The 23,615-nt window shown below is 44.7% G+C and overlaps 1 protein-coding gene across 19 annotated transcripts in view; it reads left to right on the plus strand.

Annotated features, from left to right (window-relative positions):
- The window catches only part of MYO3A (myosin IIIA), a 168,569-nt gene that overhangs the window by 37,136 nt on the left and 107,818 nt on the right, over positions 1–23,615 (plus strand). For 14 of the 19 annotated variants that reach the window (XR_008310019.1, XR_008310018.1, XR_008310020.1 and 11 more), the window contains 2 exons: positions 9,885–9,989; positions 12,112–12,211. Coding sequence is in view for 15 of the 19 variants with exons in the window: in XM_053262732.1 (XP_053118707.1) it covers positions 9,885–9,989; positions 12,112–12,211 (205 nt within the window). In the remaining 4 variants the exon portion in view is untranslated. The other 5 variants (XM_053262741.1, XM_053262739.1, XM_053262738.1 and 2 more) reach the window with 5 other exon arrangements.

Raw genomic sequence — 23,615 nt, forward strand, 5'->3', positions numbered from 1 at the left:
CTCCCCACCCTCTGCTCCTGAATCAGTGGGGTTGTTTCACACAGCCGTGTTCAACTCTCCAGCTGCTGGTATTAGGGGTGTGCCCGAACCGGTTCGGAGGCCATGCTGGAGGTCTCCGAACCGGTCCGGCGGTTCAGCACAGAGGGGGGTTGTACCTTTAAGGGTGGGGGGTAGTACTTCCTCCCCCGCCCCTCTTCCCCCTCCGGCGCTGTGTTTTTCTTTAAAGTTTCTGGGGCGGCAGCATTCCTCCCTGCCGCCCCTGCCCCCGTCGTTAGCCTTCCAGTGCCGAAGTCAGTAAGACGCATGCGCCCGTTCCGCCGCGTGTGCGCACCCACCGCCGTGCTTGCGCTCCGCAGATGTCACACGTCAATGTGTGATGTCTGCGGAGCATGCGGCGGTGGCGACAGGTGCGCACGCGCAGCGGAACGGGCGCATGTGTCTTACTGACTTCGGCACTGGAAGGCTAACGACCGGGGCGGGGCGGCAGGGAGGAACGCTGCTGCCCCAGAAACTTTAAAGAAAAACACAGCGCCGGAGGGGGAAAAGGGGCGGGGGGGGGAGTACTACCCCCCCCGCCCTTAAAGGTACACCCCCCGTGCCAAACCGGACCAGTTCGGAGGCCATGCACATCCTTAGCTGGTATTGCTCAGCCATGTGTGTTTGTCCCAATCAGTGACTGGGTTGTAGGTGGCACATCTGCTTCACATCTGTATTGACATCTGCATAGAGTGGATCGATTGTTCTCATTTTAAACTATTTAAACTGCTTTCGTTGCTTGGTTTTAACTGTGGCTTTATTGCTGTGTAAACCGCCGAGACACCAGTTTTTGGTGGTATAAAAAACGTAATAAATAAGGTTTCAGATGCAGTTCAGGCATCTGTTATATTCATTCTCCTGGGTGTGCCTTGAAATGTGCGTCCCAGCACCTAGCTGATTGGCTGGGCGGTGGATGTGTCTGATTGGCTGAGGCGCACCCAGGAGGATTGGTCGCCGTGGCCACGGCGGGGTGGGCCTGGCCTGGCCTGGCCGTGGAGGCAAGGCCCAGAAGGGGGGAAAGAAAGTGGGGGCAGAGGTGGCAGTAGGAAGGAGAGGTGGCTGGGCCCAGAAGCAGAGACTGGGGCAGAAGGTGGGGGGGAGGTAACCACCAGCCCCAAAGAGCACACAGATTCTCTGTGTGGGGCTGGCTAGTTGATTTTGAATGTGGACTAACCTGTCAAAGGGACTTCCTGTGTGAGCAGTCAGCTGACAATGTCCTTGAGTCAGTCCGCTGAGTGCCAAGTTCATACAACGTGGGCAAACAGGCTCTGTGGGGGATGACCCTGTAGTATCTCTCTACCCTGGGAATTGCTTAGGCCAAAGCTAGCACCTTTCAGAAACACAAGACCTTTCTTTGTGCTGACTTCTAGGACTAAGAGTTTTTCTGCGTGTGTGAAGTTTAAAGTTGTATTTTGTTACTGTGAAGGTCTGTAAAGAATCATGAAATCTAGGGATGGAGAAGTCATTTGGGTTGGGAAGTAATTTAATAAAATGCTTAGCTCTGTTGTCTTCATGAATTCATCATACAGCCAGCTGAAAATATAGCATCCTAGGAGATGTCTGGATTTTCTAACATACAGGACAAGTCAGACACAATGCATTTCCTGATTGCCTCGTAAGGTACGAAAGCATACCAGGAGTCTGTGAGTACAGTAGGGTCTTGAAATAACACCATATGGTTTCCTGTTGCTGCACCTCACAGGTCCTCGCTTAAAAATAACCATTCAACAAGCTGCATACTACATCTTATTACAGGATCTGACTAATCCCTCCTAATTGGGACCTCATTTGTTACAATTACACATCCCCATGACAACTAATAGTATTGTTTACGACAGGGTAATGGCAACAGCAACAAAAACCCCTGTGTGTTTAATGCTTTTTAAAAGGTCACAAGCTTAAGTGCGCTTACTTGGAACAAAGTTCCACTGCAGTCAGTGGAACTTATTTCCAGGTTCAGGTAAATAGAACACCAGTGCTTTTGTGCAAAAACACCCATGTTCTAGTTAAAAGAACACCGGGCTACTCGATTAAATGGCCTCCCCGTGCCTGCGCAGAGGGCATTAAAAGGAGGCTAGCCCAGTCAGTGTGAGACTAGTGCTGGTCAGGCTGGGATGGCGGATCAGTCACTGCCTCCCCGCCTCCCACTGCCAACTCTGCATTGGTGGGGAGGCATGACAGGTTCGATTGCCGCCTCCCCACCACTGCCAGCAGCCAGCCCTATGCCTCTGCAGTGGGTTAAAAAAAACTATGGGGGCGGGCACCTCTTCACAGGAACAGCCAGTGGCCACAGGGGATGGTGGCAGCTGGACGGGGGTCATCGTTGCAGGTGCTGTAAAGGTAATGCATTGTTTACTTTGTGGGCACCCCAGTGCTTTTTTTAAAAAAAAATTAAAGTAATTCAGAACCTCTCCTCTCCCCACCCACCCTGCTAAGCACTGGTCAGATCAATTTGAATTTGATTTTTAAAATAATAATTATTATTATTATTTTACATTTATATCCTGCTCTTCCTCCAAGGAGCCCAGAGCGGTGTACTACATACTTGAATTTCTCTTTCACAACAACCCTGTGAAGTAGGTTAGGCTGAGAGAGAAGTGACTGGCCCGGAGTCACCCAGCTAGTTTCATGGCTGAATGGGGATTTGAACTCGGGTCTCCCCGGTCCTAGTCCAGCACTCTAACCACTACACCACGCTGGCTCTCATCAAGGCTGAATTGAATCAACCTGATTTTGAGATGGCCACATTTGTAGTCGAATCAAAACAGCTGGTTTTAATTTGAACACAAAACGAATCGCAATTTGTGATTCGTGCACATCTCTAGTATCAGCTAATAGTATTGTATGTGATACTGCGATACTGCTTCAGAGAAGGTACTATCTTTCAGAGGAGTTACTATCTGACTGAACGTTTCTTCACATCAAAATTCTCCAAAGTGCCACAGTTAAGATAACTGCATCCACTTCAATAGGTTATTATTAGCAAAATAACACAAGCTTACATTTGAATCAGCTGTGCATGTAGATCTTTCTTGCTCAAGGCAAAAGTTTAGTTATATGTATTTTTTCTAAAATACATTTCAAAGCGAATTCATATGCATTCCAGAATGTGCTTGGATAATTGCATTAAAACGGTTTTCATTTCTTCTACATCACCATTTTTTATTTTATACTGATGCTAAGTTGTACGTTAAGCCATTTAATTTTAGTCCAGTGGGTTCATCAGAAGGGGGCAAAAAGAGAGAAATGATTGATCTTTGACCAATGGCTGCCTGCACGAGAAGGTGAAAGTAGCATTGACACCATTCATAAAAATAGACATAGGAGCAGGAAAATTAAATTGGAAAGGACGCTTTGTCCATGAAGTTTTCCTTGGGCTGTGAAGAAAATAGAACAAGGTTGTTACTAACCCAGGGATTTGAGTTTTTATTTCCGCAGCCAGAGACAAGCACATGAATGCATGCATCTCCTAATTTTATATTTTGTTTCTAGCTTGCATTGTAGTACTGCTAATCTCTTTTGAGCATTGTGCATACAATTGCAGCAGGCTCCATTTTGTAAAAAAATAAATAAACCCAACCTATTTGCTATGAATAAATGGGCTGAGGCTGTGAACAAAACCATTTACATAAGAACAGCCCTGCTGGATCAGGCCCAAGGCCCATCTAGTCCAGCATCTTGTTTTGCACAGTGGCCCACCAGATGCTGCTGGAATCCACAGGCACGAGTTGAGGGCATGCCCTCTTATCCTACTGTTACTCCCCTGCAACTGGTACTCAGAGGCATCCTGCCTTTTGAGGCTGGAGGTGGCCTATAGCCCTCTAACTAGTAGCCAATGATAGACCTCTCCTCCATGAAGTTATTCAAACCCCTCTTAAAGCCATCCAGGTTGTTGGCTGTCACCACATCTTGTGGCAGAGAATTCCACAAGTTGATTATGCGTTGTGTGAAAAAGTACTTCCGTTTGTTGGTCCTAGATTTCCCGGCAATCAGTTTCATGGGATAACCCCTGGTTCTAGTGTTATTCTAGCGTATAATCTGGTGTAGTTTTGTTCCTGTGATGGCCTGACTGCTTTGGATTCTTTTCTGAAGGGTAACAATTTACCTCACAACTGCAATTTTAGACTCTTCAGTGAGAAGCTTAGACAAGACCTTTTCAGTGCATTCCAAAAATTGCCTATTTTCCCCGCAGTTCTATGATTTTATCCTTAATAATGGGTTGTGTTCCTATATCATGCCTCAGAAAGACAGGAAGTAGCGTTAAAAGTTGCACGTCATATCCGGTAGCTAGGTAGGCGGCGCCCAATTCCCCAGTTCCATTCCTGTCTCGCCTCAGGCAGCACGCTTCTCGAGAGAGCTCTGTCCCTTCAGCTTCTTCTCTTCTGGCTAGTTTATCCCCTCCCCCTCTTTGTCTTCTCCCTTCCCCCCCCCCCTGGTGTGCACGGGCAGAAAGGGAGTCATTTTTTCATTCATTTGACTGAATTCTAAAGTACTTTTTGATTTTCTCAGTTCGGCTATTGGACCCATTCTTTTTGGTTATATTCTTTTAGTTGGTGGGCTCCCCCCTCCACCTTTTCCAAATGAAGCCCACTCATGCTGGCGATTTGCTGGAGGGCTCCCTCTCTGAGGGACATCCCTCTGAAACTATATCTGCTGCCGGTTGAGAGAAAGCCCATGAAAAGGGTTCCCGCAACAACAAACTCCCCACTGTTGATCCGCTTCCTGTCTCTCACACAGGCACACAATGATGTGCAGAGAACCATGCGGCTCCTGGCATCCCACGGTTTTGTGATCAACTGACAGAAGAGCCACCTCATGCCCTCACAATGCCTCCTTCACCTCGGGGCCCTCTTCAACACAGTCCAGGGCACCATCTCACTGTCACCAGAATGTATATCCAAGATGGCGGACCTGGTCCAGCCCCTGCTGTCCAACCCTTGGACGGAGCTCACCACCTTGTGGTTCCTCCAGCCGTTTCAGGAGCTCATCACCTCCAAGACCCGCAAGAACCTCCCGATTTCCGCAGAGGTCGGTCGGTCCCTGCGCTGGTAGATCTCTACCAGGGTCTTTCTCTGGCACCGCCAAGCAGGATTACAGTGACCACAGATGCAAGTCTGACAGGCTGGAGAGCCCACTGCAACCAACAGCTGGCACAGGGAACCTGGAAGAACAAGGAGACCTCCCTCAACATCTACCTTCTGGAATTGTGAGCCAGCCACCTAGTGTTGGTCCATCTTCTCCCACAGATCCATGGCCAACATGTGTTGGTCCGCACAGACAACGTGGCCACAAAGGCGTACATCGCAAACTGAGGGGGCACCAGATCACGCTCCATGATGGAGGCCACACTCCTTTTCAACTGGGTCCAAGTACACCTGAACTCGATCATGGCCGAACATCTGAGCTGAATGACCAACCTGACAGTGGACTGGCTCAGCCGCCAAACCCTGGATGCAGTAGGTTGGTCGCTTCATATCGAGGTTCTCCAACAAGTGACAGAAGTCTTTGGGATGCCCTTAGTGGACCTGTTTGTCTCTCAGAAAAACCACCAGCTTTCCTGGTTCTTCACCAGATTCTGGCAGAGGACATGGACGCCCTCACGGCATCCTGGCCACTGGGCTTGCTGTGCTCCTTTTCCCCAACGGCTATCATCTCCAAAGTGCTCCAGAAGATGGTTCTAGAAAGGGCGAGCATCATCCTCGTGACTCCAAGGTGGCCCAGACGCCCATGGTTCGCGGATCTGGTCTCTCTATCCACCCAGGAACCTTGGCCCGTCCCACACCAAATGGATCTTCCCCTCCAAGGTCCTCTACTATACCCAGATCCAGAATGGCTCCAACTATGCACATGGAGGTTGAACGCTCCCGCCTAGAACGAGCAGGGTACCCTACGGCAGTACAGAATACCATCCTAGCCTCCAGACGCCCATTTACAAACCGTATATACCAAGCAGCCTGGTCCGACCTCTCCAAATGGGCATGCAGAAAATGACTACCTCCTACAGCTGCCAAAATCCCGGACGTCCTCTCCTTTCTCCAAGAGGGCTTGGATATGGGTTTCAGGCCCAACACATTCCACAGGCCAGTCTAAGCGCTGGCATCGGTTTTAGACCTCAACTCCAAGGGCTCCACCATGCTCCACCCGCACCTCAGTTGTTTCCTCAAGGGGGCCAATAATCTTGCCCCTCCCCCCATCCACAGATTTCCGTCCTGGGACTTGAATGAATTCCTCAATGCTGTTATGCAAAACCCCTTCGAACCTCTCCGGGAAACATCGTGAAAGTCCTCTCCTACAAAGTTCTCTTCCTGGTTGCCATTACCTCAGCATGGAGGGTCTCCGAACTGGCAGTGCTTTCAGCACACAAGGATCTTTGTACCTTTATGGAAGAAGTGGTCTTTCTATGCCTAGACCCCACCTTCATCCCCAAGATCAATTCCACCTTTCACAGATCTCAGGAAGTTGTACTCCCCTCCTTCTGCCTGAAACTGACCCACCCCAAGGAGAAGGCCTGGCACACGTTAGACGTGCAAAGGGCCCTCAGGATCAACGTAAACTGAACCAAACCCCATCGCAAATCAGACACCCTCTTCGTATCTTTCTATCTCAGAACCCTGGGCCTTAAGGTTTCCAAGGCAGTCCTAGCCAAATGGATCCAGACCACTATCTGCCTGGTCTATCCTGGGGATATCACATTCCTGGGGATATCACAGCTCATTCTACACGCAGCGCCAGCACTTCAGCCGTCTTCTCGGCCAATGTCCCTCTCCAAGTCATTTGTAAAGCCGCTACATGGCCTTCCACCTCACCCTTCATCACACACTATAAGATTCCCTCATTCCATGCGGATCAGGCAGCCATGTCCTGCACGGTCCTACAGCAGGTGGTTTAACATCTGCTTCTCCCTCCCTTCATCTTCTCACTGCTTGGCATGTCCCGCTATTAAGGGTAAAATTAGACAACTGCGGAAAAAGAAACATTGGTCTTAACTGTGAATGGTTCTTTTTTGCAGTGTCTGATTTTATCCGCCCCCACGCCTCATGGACGATATCTATCTTGTCTGGGTATGGGTGCATTAGTGTGAAGCGGCAACTTTCAGGGTACGGTATTCTTTCCTTTATTTCATCTTCCTTGCCATCCTGTATAGCCTTCCAGCCTCCTATTTACTTATGGTTATTCCTTCTCTACCTTGTTGTGCTCTCGCTCCTGCTTCCTGTTTTGTCCTCAAATAGAGGTCGCTGTTGCCTGTCTCAACAGTCCGGAACTGCGGTATTGGACGCTGCCTACCTAGCTACCGGATATGGCATGCAACTTTTAACGCTACTTCCTGTCTTCCTGAGGCATGATATAGGAACACAGCCCACTATTAAGGATAAAATCAGACACTGAAAAAAAAGAACCTTTCACAGGTGGTAAGACCAATGTTTCTTTTTAATAAACCTTAAGTAATTATTAATATGTTGGTTGTGTAAATGGCATCTTTATTGTGTATATATAAAACAAATTTGTTTGGAACATCAAGCTTGAAAGATTGAATTGATGTCTTAAAAAAACAAATCTTGATTTTGTTTAATTGAAGAGCCGTGTATCATATATATCGTGTCTAACTATAGTCCAAGAAATTATTCAAACTTTATACAAAGGTAGAGCTAGACTGGATTTATTTTAATTGCAGATCGGATGGATTTGGTGAGATTCACAGCTCCTTGCTATTGTGTTGAAAGCTTATATTACAATATATACCGCAATAAATAAGTTAGTCTTGAAAGTGCAACAGGACTCCTAGTTTGTTCTAGCAAAACAATCATCACTACCTCTCTTGAGTGTCTCCTTTTCTTATGAGCATTACTAAAGAAAATGGTGCATTGAAACATACAAAGCACACCATTTTTTAAAAAACTCATTATTTTGGTGGTTCGCTGAGTGATACATATGTCAGTATCACTTGGCAAAATGAATCAAGGTATGTTCTCATGCGTGCTCATTGGATATAATATACTGTATATGTGGCACATAAATGAAAAATAAATAAATGTTCATTGACTGAATATACCCTACTTCTTTCAGCTCTGTTAGAGATTAGAACACTTCATGGAAATTCATGATTTAGCCACAGGCATACATGAGCATGAGTGCACTTTTGGAGTTATGAGGTTTAGATTACTCTCCATGTTAATTCTGAATAAACACTGATGGTTTTTTAATTACTTCATATTTTAGCAATCTTCTGTTAAGACAAAGCTGTTTGTTTGTTTGTTTAACATATTTTTATACCATGGAGAACGTACATCTCTGGGCGGTAATTGGAGATAAGGTACATGCCTTCCTTGAGGTCACAGGGTATTGGTGTCAATTTGTATATTATTTAGACTTGCTTTATAGGCATCCCCTGTCCTCAGCTTATTTGTGCCTGTAAGAGTCTCACTGAAGAAAGCGCATTGGCCTAACCTCTGTGAAGTGCTTTGAAAAGCAGATGGCTGATATGTGATAGATTCTCACTAGACTGCAAGAGTTACATCGAGTTTCAGTTTGTTTTTGTCTTGACTGTGCATCATATAACAGGATAAAGGTAAAGTGTTCCATCAAGTTGATTTCGACTCCTGGTGCCCACAGAGCCCTGTGGTTTTCTTTGGGAGAATACATGAGGGGTTTACCATTGCCATCTCCCGTGCAGTATGATATGATGCCTATCTCTGCTGCCTAATATAGTACCAGTGGGGATTCGAACCGGAAACCCTCTGCTTGTTAGACAAGCATTTCCCCACTGTGGGGGCGGGGGACACCCAATTCTTAAATCAGTTTTATAGCCAAACAGTCCACTTGTGAATCCAGGTAAATATTCCATCATTCTCTGTTAAAGGCAATGTGGCTGCCTCTTCCATTTCTTTTCTCCCTATTTGCAAGTGAGAACTCAGTTTTCCGTTGATTTGGCCTAAAGTCAAAGCACAGAGGGAGCACAGTCCAAAACTTAGTTCTTGCCACCTTAGAAAAAGAGCATTCCTATTAATTAGGAATATCTTCCACAGTGCACTGACTGAAAATGTAGTATCATATATCAAAGAAAAGGTTCTGAAGTATCTGTCCAAAACATTAGAATGTATTTGTTGAAAACTTAGTTGTGTGAAGGCTCCTGCCTTTGGAAACATTCTGAAGTCTGATACTCTATCAAGTGGATAAGAGCATTAAGGCTGGAATGGGCTAACCTCAGTCTTGCTCTGTCATCCACAGATGTGATTTAAATTTGAAAAGCAATAATGAATAACGTATAATTTCTTGCCAAATTCTGAGCCAAACGTTTTCCAAGTTCAATTTGTACCTTGAAACTAGTGGTTTTCTTGTGACCATTAGAAATAATGGCCATACCATTTGTGCAATTCTTGCGCTTGTCAAACAGTGCTCTTGCGCAACTGCATACATGAAAATGCATGTAGGATGCTGCACAGAATGTCAGCCATGAACATAAATTGTATTTTTCTGTTCTATGTGATTTGAAAGTTGCAGCTTATTATGAGAACTAGTAATGAGATCAACAAACTCAGTCCAAAGCATTTGGGTAGTTTTATGTCCTTGTAGATATGTTTCAGCTAATACTGTGAAAAGATCCAGTTTTGTAAGTGGGAATAGAAAGTACAGACAGGCTGGATCTGCAAATAATGAGGATAGAGTCCAGCTAAAATTAAGCACTATAAGGCCTGTTGATTGCAATGGGGGAATTAAAAATATGCTTAATGTACTCATGTTGAAATCAAGCTATGAGTTTTTAAGATTCTTGTGAAACTAATCTCCTGAAAACCGGAACATGTGATAGTTACTCTCCTTTTCTTTCAGTTTTGTTTGTTTTTTCTTTGTAGCTGTGTAATGGAGGGTCTGTGACTGACCTTGTTAAAGGGTTTTTGAAGAGAGGAGAAAGAATGAGTGAACTTATTATTGCCTACATTTTACATGAAGCCCTAATGGTAAGTAAAAAATATAAATATAAATATATAATTTAAATACTGTCTCTTCATTGGTTGCAAAGATACATTTAGTTTAGCCTGTTTTGATTTTAAGGAGATATACTTAATTCTGTCTTAGATTGAGATCTTTGTATATACTTTCATTATACAACTGTGGACGATACACAAATGGAAGCAGGCTTCTGGATGGGGAAACACATAAGACTTCCCATCCCAGTCAATCAGAATTGACTGTGCAGGAGGGCCTTGATATCTGTGGATTCGCGTACCTGTAGTTGGGTTAAAGACACCCAACCTTGGAATACATGTTGGGGGGGACGGGACATGTCGACCTTGCATATCTGCAGGTTAGGGTGGCTGGAAATGACGATGGAGGTCATTTCCAGCTGCCATTTTGTGTTTCGGAGCCTCAAAATGGTTCAGTTTTTAAAAGAAAAGGGGGAAATGGTGACTTTCAGCCGATTTGGGGACATTCCGGGGCACAGTGTGACTCAGGGAGCAGCAAAGCATGGTAGGGAGCTCCCCCCCACTGCATTTCCACCCAAAATTTCCTGGGAACCTAACCCCTGTGATACCATAGCCTTCAATGACTCAATAGTCGTGGTTTCTGTATCCACGGGTACAGCCAAGGACTGAACCCCCATGAATATCAAAGTCCTCCCGTACAACCCATCAGGATTGTACATCCATAGCCCCAGTTAAATACTCTGAGTACTTCTGGTCAGCTGTTCAGGGAAAGGAACAGGTGTCTGGATCTCTTCCTTTCTAGCCAAACAGCTGTCTAGCACCATTCAGAATATCGAACATACATGCATGCTTGGACCAGGGCCATATTCTCCTTTAAGAAGGGCCTTGCTGGATGAAACCAATGATTGAACTAGTGCAGCATCCTGTTTTCTACAGTCAGCAGCCAGATGCTTTTTCTTTGTAACCTGCTTTGAGATGTTTTCGGTTGAAAAGCAGTGTATAAATATTTATTATTTACTACAGCTCAGAGCAGTGTACATGATTATATTTATCCTGATAACAACCCTGTGTGGTAGGATAGACAGAGGTTGCCCAGTGGGTTTCATGGCTGAACAGGGTTATGAGCTCGGGTCTCCTCTGTCCTAGTCCAACACTCTAACCCAGGGTAGGTAACATATGGCTCTCCAGATGTTGCTGAACTACAACTTCCATCATCCCCCAGGGACCATTTATTACAGCCAGGGTTGATGGGAGTTGTAGATCAGTATCATCTGGAGAGCTACATGTTGCCAACCCCTGCTCTAACCACTGCACCAGAACAACAAACCATTTGCAGAAGGACATTGCGCTAATGTAAAACTAGTGTGCTTCCACAAGCATACTTCCAGTTGTGCAACACTTGCACAGCTGTGGTATGCCTCATTTGTTTTGACAGGGACAATTGCATTATAAAGCAAATCTGAATATCCCAATTTTTTAGTGCAACTAAGCTAACGCCTTGTGCTAGTGCAAATTTTCTCACTCTGCCCGTGTCGTCGTCGTAGTATCAGCAATTGCTAGACTTTTCCTCCTTTGCTTGTTGGCGAAATTATTTTAGACCATTCTTTATTTCTCCCATAATTGCATAAACTTCAGCAATTGCCTCCCCCCCCCTCTTTTGGTATTTAAACACCCTTTCTTTGGAGCAGTTTACTGTAACAGAATTTGCCTACCTGTGTCATTGCAAAGGTCCCAGAATGTTTATGTCCTAGGCTGTGTACTTAAAACACTGGGGTGTTCTGATCATGTGTATTTGCCCATCATGCCAATCTAACATCATGTTTTGAGACATTGCACTAGTGTTGCTGTCCTAACCATGTATTCACGTTTCTGGCTTAGGGGATCCGCTTGTAAGTTCCACTGATTTAGGGAATTTATAACTTTATTCATGAAGGTTGTTCTTTTCTCCAGAAACTGCCATGATAGGGGTAATTTGCATAGTTAATGACATGACATTAGCAGTGGTGAATTTGTAGTGCAGATCTATCCCAGAACTAGGTTGAAAATGTCTTAATTATATTGTACTCAGTAAGTGTACAAATATTTCAACTATTTCTTCTTTTTTTACGTTTTGCAGATAAAACATTTCTAAAGCGTTACACTTTTTTTCCCCCAGGGACTTCAGCACCTGCATGAAAACAAAACCATCCACCGTGACATCAAGGGAAATAATATTCTATTGACCACGGAAGGAGGTGTCAAACTTGTAGATTTTGGTAAGTCACAATGGCCATGTTATATATGGAGCTTTGGGCTGTCATGTGCTTATGCTCCACCCTCTTTCCACGTAGGAAGGAATATCTTTGCTGACCCAATGCCTCACTGATCTGCGTCTTGGATCTTCCTGAAAGCAATCAGTGATACAGCATCCTGAATTTTGGAGAGTGGCAGCAGTGGGGAGCAGGTTCTCAATTGGTGTGCACATGATTTTGGATTTACCCAGGGTGCTTACTGCTGTGAAAAAACAGGGATCCTATAGTGTCTGCCATCCACCCTGCCAAGCAGAAGTTCCATGTAACAGGGATTCCCAGATGTTGACTACAACTCCCATCATCCCCAGCCAAAGGCCATTTCTAGAAAGAAATTTTAATTGTGCATTTAGCATCACATCTAATTTGATCACAGACCTGGATCAGAGCAACTATAAGGTCAGTCTTCACAACTCACCTGAGAGTTAGATCACTACGAACATTTTATAGGTAGGGAATTAAGAAACAGGGACTTACCTTAGGATATGTCCAGGGCAGGCTAGGTTATTTTTTTCCAGCAATTGTACCTGAAAATACATCTCCAAAGAGTCCTGTTGGAGCTCAAGAATGTTAGTAGTAATAAAAGGGATTGAAACATTATCATCTCTGCAGATGAAGACTAGAATATGATTGTGCTAAGCTCTCTGTCTGTGCTGGGGTTTTGTTTCTTTTTGTGTTTGATCCCTGTGATGTGATTGCAGGTGTTTTTAATTGTTTTAGAATTACAGGGCTATAATTTTGTAATTAGCTGCCTTGAGTTGTTATAACAGAAGTAGGGAATGCACTTTCAGATAAATTTAGAGTCTTGTGACACAACCCAGCCAAAGTCAAGCATTCTTAAATCCCATTGGCTGACATCCTCTGCAGCCTTTCGATGGTGGAAGGAGGTCTGCAAGGAGCCTTCAGTGTCCCGGCACTGCAGGCTTCTTGCTCAATGTACCAGGCATGGAGGGGGAGCGGGGAGCAATTTTTGCATCTCTCTCCCCTCCCTCCAAAAGTCCTTTCTGCTTGTATAAGTAGAAAGGGCTTTTGTAGGGAGGAGAGAGACATGAACACCACTTCCCACCCCACATCCCTTCTGGTTCACGACTCAAGAAGCTTGGGATGCTGAAGGCTCCATGCAGACCTGCAACCTTCCTTCTGCTGCTGGAGGGCTGCAGAGAATCTCAGCCAATTAGTTCAAAAGAAAAATTAAGCACATTCTTAATTATCCTGTTTAAACCTGAGCAATTTAAAAAGTATTTTACTTTTGCTGGCTCATTCCTGCAGGGACTTAATGTCTAGCAAGTCTATAACTGAAGTGGGATGAGAACCCAGATCTCTGAGGTCAAAGTCCAGCTCTCTTCCCATGGATTTTGTTGACTCTCTTTTTGTGGGGATTGTGTAGGTACCCTGCCAGTTGACACCATATGTAACAACTGCTGTCAATAGATGGACTAATTGGCCTCTGTTTGTTGAAGTGGCTTTCCTTTCCTTTGTAGTTTGTCTGCCTTTGAATTGTGAGGCATAATATTCTCAAGTCCTGCTAAGCCAATTTATTTTGCTGATGTTTCAGATGCCTTGCTCTTTTAGTGCTGCTGCACATCTTGTATGTTCTTTTCCTGAGCTGTTAGGTGCCCCGCCCCCGCCCTTCGCCTCAATCATTCCAGGTACTTTGGGCTGATTGCAGTCCTGACAGTCAGTGGCACAGCTACAGCGCAGTGCCATAATTTGTCCACTCCAACTCCTCACAATCCACTTCATTTTAGGTGCACTTCTGTGTTGCGAGTTTATTAAAGTTTTTGATTATTTATTCCGCAGTGTGCTAATCCCACATTTAGATCCTGCTGCATTATTAAAGTAACCCTCTTTCTTATGTTGGCTAGGCTATAGTATCACCACAAACATTCCAGACCATGTTCACATAAACAGATACTTCAGTTCAACAAGCCACTTTGACTGGATCTTTTGTTCTTGCCAATGCACATGACCAAATTGAGCAATAAGCCAATAGGAGTTGAGTGGATCTTTGCAGAGTTTGCCATGTGGTCTCACTGTCATGCCTTTGCTTCAGCAGCCATCCCAAGTCACATTTTTCTGGGCAGGAAAAGACTGTAGCTCAGTGGAAGAGCATCTGCTTTGCCTACAGAATTTCAGATCTCCTGTCTGAAATCCCGGAGAGCCACTACCAGTCAGTTTAGACCAGTGGTTCCCGACCTGGGTTCCTCCAGATGTTTCTGAACTACAACTCCCAGTATCCCCAGCCATAATAAATTGTAGCTGAGGATCCTGGGAGTTGTAGTTATTCATTCATTCATTCATTCCTTTAACTTGTATACCACCCAAACATTCGTCTCTGGGCAGTTAACAATGATATAAAAACAATTAAAAATATATAAGGTTAAAAAACGTTTAACAATTTAAAAACAGTATAAAATTAAAACCTACAAATTTTAAAAGCTGAAAAAGCTTGGGTGAAGAGATGGGTCTAGTTCAGCAACATCTGTAGGAACCACTGGTTTAGACAGTATTGAGCTAGATGGTATGATTCAGTATAATGGCTGTTCAGCCCACTGGGACATATTTTAGATGGCATAGAGGAATTCCTGCAGAAGGGGAGGTCATCAAACTGCCCTACCCCCAGTGGCTAGTCTGGAAGCACTGCTATTCTGATCAGGGGTATGGCGAGCTTAGCTGTAGCCAGAGGACAAAGTCGTCTGGCGGCTCCCCCACCCCCTATGCTTTTCTATTACGCATACAAAGTGTGAGTGCCCCAAGCCACACACCCTGTGTTTGATGTCAGTTGCAAGGGGGTGAGGCCAATGCTCGAGGAGACTCCCCGCCAGCAATTCCACAAACCACTGGCTGGGGAAGGGAAGCTTTGACAGTCCCTGTTCTCGGCACTGTCCCCGTCCCTTGCATCTGACGTCAGATACAGGGGTGAGGCCAATTCCCAGGAGAGGGTCTATTTGGACCCTCTCCCATCCCTCCCCAGCCAGCGTTTCAGTGAAATGCTGTCCAGGGAAGAGAGGGGCATGCCTTGCACTCCCAGCCGGCGAGCGCTTCGTTCTCTGGCTGGGTGCAGGACGGGACAAGGGGGTGCTCTGGCAGAGGGCTGGGGGAGCCTGGGCAGCTCCCCCAAACCCTGGTGGCTGGAGGACAATCATCCTCCCTTGCTCCATAGTCCCTACGCCCCTGATTCATATGCTCTTGCTACACTGGTCTTTCCTTAGGCCATTGTCTTTTATCGTTTCAAGGAATACTCTTGATTTGAAATCACCATCTTTGAGAACTTCTATAGGAATCTCTAACATGGCTTCCTTTACATCTTTAGTTTATCCAGTTGAACTTGGTTGATTCATGTACTGTGACGTTTAATTTGGTGTTATCTAATGCAAAGCATGTAGTTCACCAGCAGCACTAGTCAGAAATAATTAGATTTGAATTCTTTAATTAGCTTGGTTAATTGGTTTAATTTGCTTTCATATCTCGTGTAATGTGTTGTTGGTCTGCAAGTTACGGAAAATAGTTACATAGGTATGGAAAGGAGATAACAAATTGCTAATTGGTTTCAAAAGTGGAACTATAAATAGATGGGTAACTGAGGTTCCTCTGTGTTTAAATATGAAGCTGACAGCCACAAAAAGTAGATTTGAACATTTGTTAATTTGGGGAAATTAAATGCAAGAATTGCTTTATCAGGCTCTTCCCCAGTTCTTTTTACAGCGTGTAACATTTGCTTGAAGACTCTTCTGGATGAATAATAAGTACTAGCAATTGCAGCGTGTTTTCTTGAAATAAAAGGTAATCTCCAAATATTCAGGCACTTGATTTGGGTTTGGGACAATAACCCAAGATTCCATGACTCTGTTAGAGAAGCTGCTCCATACGAGCTCACACATGGGTTTGTGGAAGAATCCATGCAGTGCTATATTATATATATTCTGTAGGTGTCTCATGCATTTACTTGTGCATTAAGTCACACAAGGTCTTGTGCAACCTCTTGCAGAAGTGAATATAGAATACTGTCTTATGCTGAGTCAGACCACTAGTACATCTAGCTCAGTATTGATACTGATTGATGGAGGCTGCCAAGGTTTCAGAGAGGAGCCTGTTTCAGCCCTACCTGGAGATGCCAAGGATTGAATTGGGGATCTTTTGCTTGCAAATGATGTGCTCTTCCACTGAGTCACAGTCCTGTCCCCAAGTGAAACACCATTTTTTTAAACTTAGTTCCACATTCCTGCCACAGCTGTCTAGCACAAGGTATAAAACAGTTCTGTGAGCAGAAGATGCTTTTTCTAGTATTTTCAGTCCATGCAGAGTCAGGAGAGATGTGCACATTATTTGACTTCGACCTGCCAAAGTTGAATAATTGCACAGGCCTACTAGGAAGTCAAGGAGTGGTAGAATTCTCCTCCCTGTTTGACAGGATGAATCAAACAATCAGCTTACGAAAGGTTCCGTGTTCCCTGTAGTAAATTACCATTTGGTAAAGAGTTGTGTTAACCTTTAAGGAGGAACATAACATTGACCCTCACCCCCAATCCATAACTAGCCTCTGGAAGAATGGGATGGGCATTGAAAAGCAATGCAGGACTGCCCTGTTTGACCTGAGAATGTGAAATAACAACGATCAGTAATAAGTACGATTATTATAGAATACCTTAAGTGAACTGTTTAAAAAAATGGTTATAACCAAGTGGTCCTACCCAAAAGCTTGCAGTGTAATCAGTTAAATAATGCAGTACAAGAAGGAAGGAAGATAGGATGGAGGAAACCACCAGTAAAATAACATAATCAGAACATGTGCCAAAAGAAATAAGGAGCTTCTGAAAGTACAGATGGGGTCTAATCAACTGGATCTCAATGGGTAATGCACACAAGGGATGTCTAAGAAATAAGCACAGAAATATTAGTAATTTTGTCTGTGCGTGTGACATACCCCTGATGAAAGCAAAAAAGGAAAAATAAAGCAAAACTAAAGAAAAATGGGTAGAAAAATGAATGCACTTAGAAGTTAATAACAGAACCTTAAATTTGGGAAAGTATTGGGTTGACGAGAGAGTAATAAATGTGTAGTGTGGTTATGTTTCCAAAGGGACATAATGGTTCACGCATAATCGACAAACTAGAATGACAGCGATTTGCACAGTCAGTTGTCCCATCTTTTTGTGCATTCAAATTCACTATAGGTTTTCCTTCACTATGGGTTCCTAAGCAAACCTTTCCAAATTGGGCAAACTGTAGTTTATGCACATTGTTGTTTGCCTCCAAAGCCATGGTTTGAACTGAGTTTCGGATTCCTTGTTTGGAGGCAAACTATAGCTTGCCCACCCCAGGAAGTGGAGGGAGGAATTGGAGTGTGCCAGCCGAAGGCACAGTTGTAACTTCCAAACTAGGGCTATCTCTGAACTGAGCAAATAAATTCAGCAGGCAACTGGGAAACTGAAATAAAAGGCATGAGATAAGATCTAGGTGAGCCACCAAGTGAAGAAATGGAAAATTGCAAACAGGATAAAATTTAAAGAATTAAGCAACTTGTGAGCTGAATCAACAGAACAGAAAGGCAGGGCTTTGCTTTTCACATCACATCAGTATGACTTAACTAGAGGCTAAAGCCCAGCAATGAGTCATCTGTGAAATAGAGGGGAGATAATTGGCTTTTAACGTAGAATATTTGACATTGCCATGGCACAAGTACTGAAGCATGTTGAATCTACTGAACCGCAATTATTTATATAAGTAACTTGTGGCCAAACTAGACGTGATGGTAGCAAACATGTTCAAAAGTCAGTTTATTGCCAGATGGGTATAAAGCAGGAGATGGTAGAAAGGGGTTGCTTCCACACCCCTTGTCTCCTTGGACAGTGGTTAGGGCTGAGGATGAAGGGAGAGTGACTGGTGAACTGATGGCTTCTTCATCTTCTTCTGCAATGTATGGCATAGCTCACTTGCTTGATTATCCAGAACTATTTTATTCCACAGTTAGTTAGATCTGGTGCATGTTGTTATACCTTCTTTCTGTTTGTGGTAGACCATAATGTGGATAATACACATCACCTGTGAATGCAAGTGCAGATCTGCAGCTTAGTTTTATTCAGCTACTTGCCATGTATGTGTAGCTCAGTGGAAGAGCATCTGCTTTGCATGCAAAATGTCCCTGTTCCATTCCACAGCATCTCCGGGTAGGGCTGAAAAATACTCCTGCCTGAAACTTTACAGAACCACTGCCAATCAGAATACATAGTACTGGGCTAGATTAAACAATTGCCCAACTCTATATAAAGTAGCATTATATGGGGATGTTTATGGGGATGATTATATGTTATATGGGGATGGGGATGCTCAGTTGGTTTTGTTCATATCCTTGCTGGTGTCTGTCTAATATGTCCCAGGTTCAGTCCTTGGCATCTTATGGTAGAGCTGGGGAAGACCTTTGCCTGAAACCTCGGAGAGCTGCTTCCAGAGTAGATAATACTGAGCTAACGGGCCAATGCACTGCACAAGGCAGCTTCCTATGTTTCTGTGACTCAGCTATGTGACTACCATGTTTGTTAAATCAGGAGAAGTCTCGATGTTGGGTTTTTTCTTGCTTTCCTGATTTATTGGACTTGGGGCTCTTAAACCAGGCAAACCCTTGGGGCTTCTACAAGAGGAGATGCCCTTCTTTGCCACCCTATGATTTTGGGAAACCTTCTTCATGAGCTTTCATAAGAATTAGATGCCCTCATCAGTGTTCCCTCTAGCAGGGATTCCCAAATGTTGTTGACTACAACTCCCATAACATCCAGCCAAAGGCCACTTCAGCTGGGAGTTGTGGTGAACACCACCTGGAAATCCCTGTTAGAGGGAACAGTGGCTCTCATCCCCACAGCCGATCTGCATGGTCAAAGGAGATTGCAGCAGAACCCTTGTTTGCTGTGCTGTTTCCTTGACCTGCACAGTATGATATGCCTGCACTTCTAGGGAACTCCTTTTCAGAGTACCTGCATGGGGATGAGGGTGGGGAATTTCCCATGTAGATGTACCCTCTGTCATTCTGTGTTCATTACCACGAAGCATCTTCTATCCAACCCAAAGGCTTTTCAGACAGCAGGCTTTACCACGAGGCTTTACTGCGAGTTCGGGGCATAATGGATAATCTGACACAAAAAGATGTGGTGTTTGTTTTTTTTTAACCCCAACATAAATTGGACAAGGTTCCAATATGGAAGGAAAAACTCGAATCATATCTGAAGTACTCTCTGAAATATCGCACTGACTTTGGGGTAAATCTGGCGGATATGCGAATACACACCCACCTTCCAAAGTAAAAATTGTGCTAAAGTCGCCATTTGAAAAAGCTCCTGGTGAAGCCTTGGCCCAAGGTGACCTTCCGAAGGCTTTCAAAAGCTTGAGCAGCACGCCTGTTATCTTCAAGCAGAAGTACCATCTTATTGTATTCAGTCTCTTGTTGCCCTGTTTGAGCTGTAAACTTTGTGTGAATCATTCTATAAAACATAAGCATTAGTTAAAGCAATTTCACTGGAACTATTCAAAAAGAAAGGGTTTCTCCTTGTGCTCAGCTGACGTTCAGCAATGAGTCATAGAAGGAGTCAGTATTTACTTTTAGTCATTATAACATGTATCAGTAAATAAAGCTGTCTGCTTCACTGGTTTCAGTCAAGAACGGACAGCCGTTGTCTTGGCACTGCTCCACACTAGATAGCATGGCATTCCCATGTTACTTTTAGTGGTATTTAATGGGGGTGGTGCACTTCTGGATGGGTTTATTGGGAATAAAATACAGGCTAGGAATTGCAGTACTTTAGAGCATCAGCTTTAAACGCAGAAGGTCCCAGGTTCAATCCTTAGCATCACCAGGTAGGGCCGGGAAAGACCTTTGACTGAAACCTTGGAGAGCTGCTGCCAGTCATCATAGATAATACAGAGCGAGATGATGATCTAGCCGGGTGAATGATATTCACGCTGTTCTAGATGGGGTTGCACTCCCCCTAAAGGATCAGGCTTACAGTCTGGGGGTGCTCATTGATCCAGTACTGCCGATAGAGGCTCAAGTGGCCTCTGTCTCTCGGGGCGCCTTTTATCAGGTTCAGCTGATACGCCGACTGCAACCTTACTTGGATAGAGATAGCTTGGCCACAGTTACTCGTGCTCTGGTAACCTTTTGCTTAGATTACTGCAATGCATTGTACGTGGGGCTGCGTTTGAAAACAGCCCGGAAACTGTGGCTGGTACAAAATAGGGCTGCAAGATTATTAACTGGGGCTGGACATTTTGATCATATTACACCAGTGCTTTGCCAGCTGCACTGGCTCCCAGTCTGTTTCTGGGCCCAATTTAGAGTGCTGGTTTTCACCTTTAAAGCCCTAAATGGCTTGGGATCAAGTTACCTAAAAGAGTGCCTCACCCCATATGTCCCGATTTGGACCTTCAGAGCTTTTTCGGAGGCTTTGCTCAGAGTGCCCCTGCCGAATGAAGTGAGGTGGCTTCTAGGCACTGTTCCCTCTAAGGTGACCGCGCATGTGTACACCAACCCCCAGGCCCCCGCGCAGCAGTTTCTGGCAGACGCACAGTCCGCCAGAAACTGCAGTTTTGTTTGGTAGCTGGCAAGATTCGCCAGGAGAACAGTTTGGCTGTTCTGTTTTTGAGGCCTAACTTATCATCAATATTATATTACAACTTTTTTGGTTTACTCTGTTGGCCTTCTGCGTGTATGCATTATTATGTACTGGTCTGTGAGGAGAACTGGGCTTGTGGCAAGTATGAATTATCCCCTTTGCTAAGCATGGTCTTGGTTTGCATTTGAATGGGAGATTACATGTGTGAACAGCACTGTGAGATATTCCTCTTAGGGGATGGGGCTGCTCTGGGAAGAGTATCTGCATGCTTGCATGCAGAAAGTTCCAAGTAACCTCCCTGGCAACTCCAGATAGGGTTCAGAGAGACTCCTGCCTGCAACCTTGGAGAAGCTGCTGCCAGTCTGTGTAGACAATACTGAGCGAGATGGACCAATGCTCTGACTCCATATAAGGCAGCTTCCTATGTTCCTATGACTGTAATAAAGTATTCTGATATTTCGGTTGCCTTTCCTCAGGCACTGTGATACCTTGGGCTGCCGTCATGCATGACTGCATCCTAAGGGGCCCTTTCAGTCCTGATCAGTCTGACATCATTCTCTAGCTTGGGCTCTCTGTGCCAGAGAGAGAGAGAGAGACTCATTGAACGAGAAATGTTCGTCTGAGTAGCCTCTGCACTGAGGGTTTCATCTGTATATGCCTTTATGCTCTATTTTTAGATTTCTTCCAAAAATAATTTTGAACTTTCAGAAATGTTATTGTTAGAAAGCGTGCTGCAATTCTTTTTTTCTTTTTTCTTTTTTCTTTCTTGTTTTAAGTCTGGTTTTATGCTTGACTACCTGTTTGATGCCAAGCATGTTGCCACATCATGATTCCTTTTGCAAGCAGCAAGACCGAAGGAAATATTTCTCCGATGATGCAGACTGAAATGCCAGTTCGCTGCCAAGAGCAAAAGGATAATAATATTTTTTTAAAAAATCAGCCTTAAGCAATTGTGTCTTACAATTAACATTTAAAACATGTTTTCTGTTGAATCTAAACAAGATCCTTGGATGCTCTCAGTATTTTTGGCACTTTAGAGGAAAAGAAAGGGACTGAGCATCTCCTGCAAATTAATGTTAGTTTTATGTTTGCCCTTTTCTCTGTGAAGCAATTTATGGTAATCAAATTTGACAATGTAGCATAATAAAATCTCAGTCACTGCCTTTTCTTTGGCATGAAGGGCCAGGCCTGCGTCCCTGTGCCAAGCCTGAGTGAATGAAATTAATTCAGGAGCTTGATCTGTGCTGGGTGAAGAAAAGACGGGATTTTCTTCTCCCCACTTCCCCAAGGCGTGAATGCCACTGCATGGGCATGACAGGAGCCGTACTGCATTTTACCATCACTGGCTGACATCCAGACTAACACTGTGCTTGTGCAAGGATGTTGTGCTAGCTGCTTCAGCGAAGTTGGGATCCTTCATTCCACACTATGCCAGACTGTTGTTCACTATTTGTCCACTGGGGGCCACTTTGGTCAAAAATAAAAAATAAAAATAAAAATAGCCTTCAATGTGAGAGCCATTTCCCACTGTGTATTGTGCATTTCTCAGTGCTGGGAGGGCCCTTTAAGAGAGACAGTGCCTTCTCTTTATGGGGAAAGCCCTGGGAAGGGCTATACTTCCCAGCACTCCAGGTGCTCTTTGCTGGTCTTGTGGTAGCAAGCATAACTTGTCCCCTTAGCTAAGCAGGGTCCACCCTGGTTGCATATGAATGGGAGATGTGATGTGTGAGCACTGTAAGATATTCCCCTCAGGGGATGGAGCCGCTCTGGGAAGAGCATCTAGGTTTCAAGTTCCCTCCCAAGATAGGGCCAAGAGAGATTCCTGCCTGCAACCTTGGAGAAGCCACTGCCAGTCTGGGTAGACAATACTGAGCTAGATAGACCAGTGGTCTGACTTGATTTAAGGCAGCTTCTAAGGTCCTAAGTAGGGATGTGCATGAGCCAATTCGGCACCTCCTTTGCTTGAGCAAAGGCATTGCGCAGCCTGCAGGGAACAAGGACTGTGCAGGGCTGTACGCAGGCCTTGCTCGAGTGAGTGCCATGCATGGAAAAGCAGTGGGACAGCAGCAGAGCAGGTAAGTACCTGCTTACCTGTTCCTTAAGGGAACTTCTTCCCTCCCGTGCCTGCATGAACGGCTCATGCACATCCCTACTTCCAAGATGGTCCAGGTGCTAACAAAAGATCTCCCTTAAAGGGGGTGCTACCATTGGCTCCTGGGCCTTACAATGAAGAATGCTGTACTAGTACATTGCTGTTGTACTAGTGCAAGGACGTAATGCAAAGACATGGTGCAGAAAAACGAATGTTTGTTCCAGACTAGTCCTTGCACTGTTGTTGACAAGTTGCACAACTGGTTCACAGTGCATTGAGCAACCTTGTACATCTCCCGGAGAAGGTCTTCTACTAGCACTTGTGCAGCATCGCAACTTTGCTTAGCTCCGTAACTTCTTAACTGTGCACAACCTCACTTGTTGTGCTAGTGCAACACTAGTCTGGATGACAGCCTAGCCCCTGTGCTTGTATTCCTGTGGCACAGGCACAACGCTTGTGCAAATGCAATGTGACCACAAAAGGCTGCACACCTTTGAGCATCCACACTGCTCCATGACCTTTTTGCGCATGGACAACTTGGTTCATCATGCTAGTACAGTGTTAGTCTGGGTATCAGCCACTATGAGTTGGATCTAAAGGTTTCCTTACTTCAGCAGAAGGAGCTTCCTCTGGAGGAAGAAGTCCTTCCATCCTAGGAAGTTCCTTCTGTCAGAAG

The sequence above is a fragment of the Hemicordylus capensis genome, chromosome 6, assembly GCF_027244095.1.
Source record: "Hemicordylus capensis ecotype Gifberg chromosome 6, rHemCap1.1.pri, whole genome shotgun sequence".
Classification (NCBI taxonomy): Eukaryota; Metazoa; Chordata; class Lepidosauria; order Squamata; family Cordylidae; genus Hemicordylus; species Hemicordylus capensis.